This window comes from Suricata suricatta, chromosome 4 (assembly GCF_006229205.1).
Source record: "Suricata suricatta isolate VVHF042 chromosome 4, meerkat_22Aug2017_6uvM2_HiC, whole genome shotgun sequence".
NCBI classification, from domain to species: domain Eukaryota; kingdom Metazoa; phylum Chordata; class Mammalia; order Carnivora; family Herpestidae; genus Suricata; species Suricata suricatta.
Window position 1 is genome coordinate 126,017,643 of NC_043703.1, and position 902 is coordinate 126,018,544.

At 61.0% G+C, this 902-nt stretch overlaps 1 protein-coding gene across 6 annotated transcripts in view; it reads left to right on the forward strand.

Annotated features, from left to right (window-relative positions):
• Positions 1-254: 254 nt before the first annotated feature.
• TGOLN2 (trans-golgi network protein 2) overlaps positions 255-902 on the forward strand; it is a 9,074-nt gene continuing 8,426 nt past the window's right edge. For 3 of the 6 annotated variants that reach the window (XM_029937698.1, XM_029937702.1, XM_029937703.1), the window contains exons 1-2: positions 255-363; positions 594-877. In XM_029937698.1, the coding sequence (XP_029793558.1) occupies positions 318-363; positions 594-877 (330 nt within the window). In that variant the 5' untranslated portion in view covers positions 255-317. Of the gene's footprint in view, positions 364-593; positions 892-902 lie in introns of all 6 variants that reach the window. The other 3 variants (XM_029937700.1, XM_029937701.1, XM_029937699.1) reach the window with 3 other exon arrangements.

Consider the following 902-nt stretch of genomic DNA (forward strand, 5'->3'; position numbering starts at 1 on the left):
GGGAGCTCTTACTCCACCTGTATCGTCTCGGAAGTACAAGGAGAAAGAAGGAAAAGGAGAGTGCGTTTGTAGCGGCTGCTGCGCAGCAAAGATACCTGAAAAAGAAGGAAACCGTTAGATGCCTGCACTGAGGAAAGGTGCCACATCCGAGCGAAAGTGGGGAACCACCGACCATTCCAGCCTTTGCCTAAACCCCTCCCTTCGCTAGGACGTGCGACGGAAGACTCGCGCAGGAAGGGGCGGGGCCACTAGCACTAACAGCGCGCATGCGCGGGTATCGCGAGAGCAGGAGAGGGCGGAAGCACAGTTAGTGCAGGATGCGGTTCCTGGTTGCGTTGATCCTGCTGAGCGTCGTGGTGGCGGGTAAGACGCCCCCCGCCCCGACCCCAAATTATCCCACTCTCACCCCTAGGCCTAGCATCCTCACCGCGCCCGGGTCGCTTTCTGAGCTTGCTACTTCCCTGCTGTAGCCACCACTCCACTTGCCATTAACCACCTCCCCCGTTATCCAGTTGCCTCGGTTTCATCTAGCTTTGAGGGCTCCCTTCTCCTGGCCTTCCTCTCTTCAGGGGCAACTGGTTTCTCTGTTTCAGTAGCCCTACAGCCAGGAAAGTCTAGCGAGTCGCAACCGCGGGCCACGGGAGACGGCTCCGGCAAGGACAATGCCCAGCCCCAGACCACGGGAGACGGCTCCAGCAGGGAGAATGCCCAGCTCCAGACCATGGGAGACGGCTCCAGCAAGGAGAATGCCCAGCCCCAGACCATGGGAGACGGCTCCGGCAAGGAGAATGCCCAGCCCCAGACCCCGGGAGACGGCTCCGGTAAGGTGAATGCCCAGTCCCAGTCCGCGGGAGACGGCTCCGGCAAGGAGAATGCCCAGCCACAGACCATGGGAGACGGCT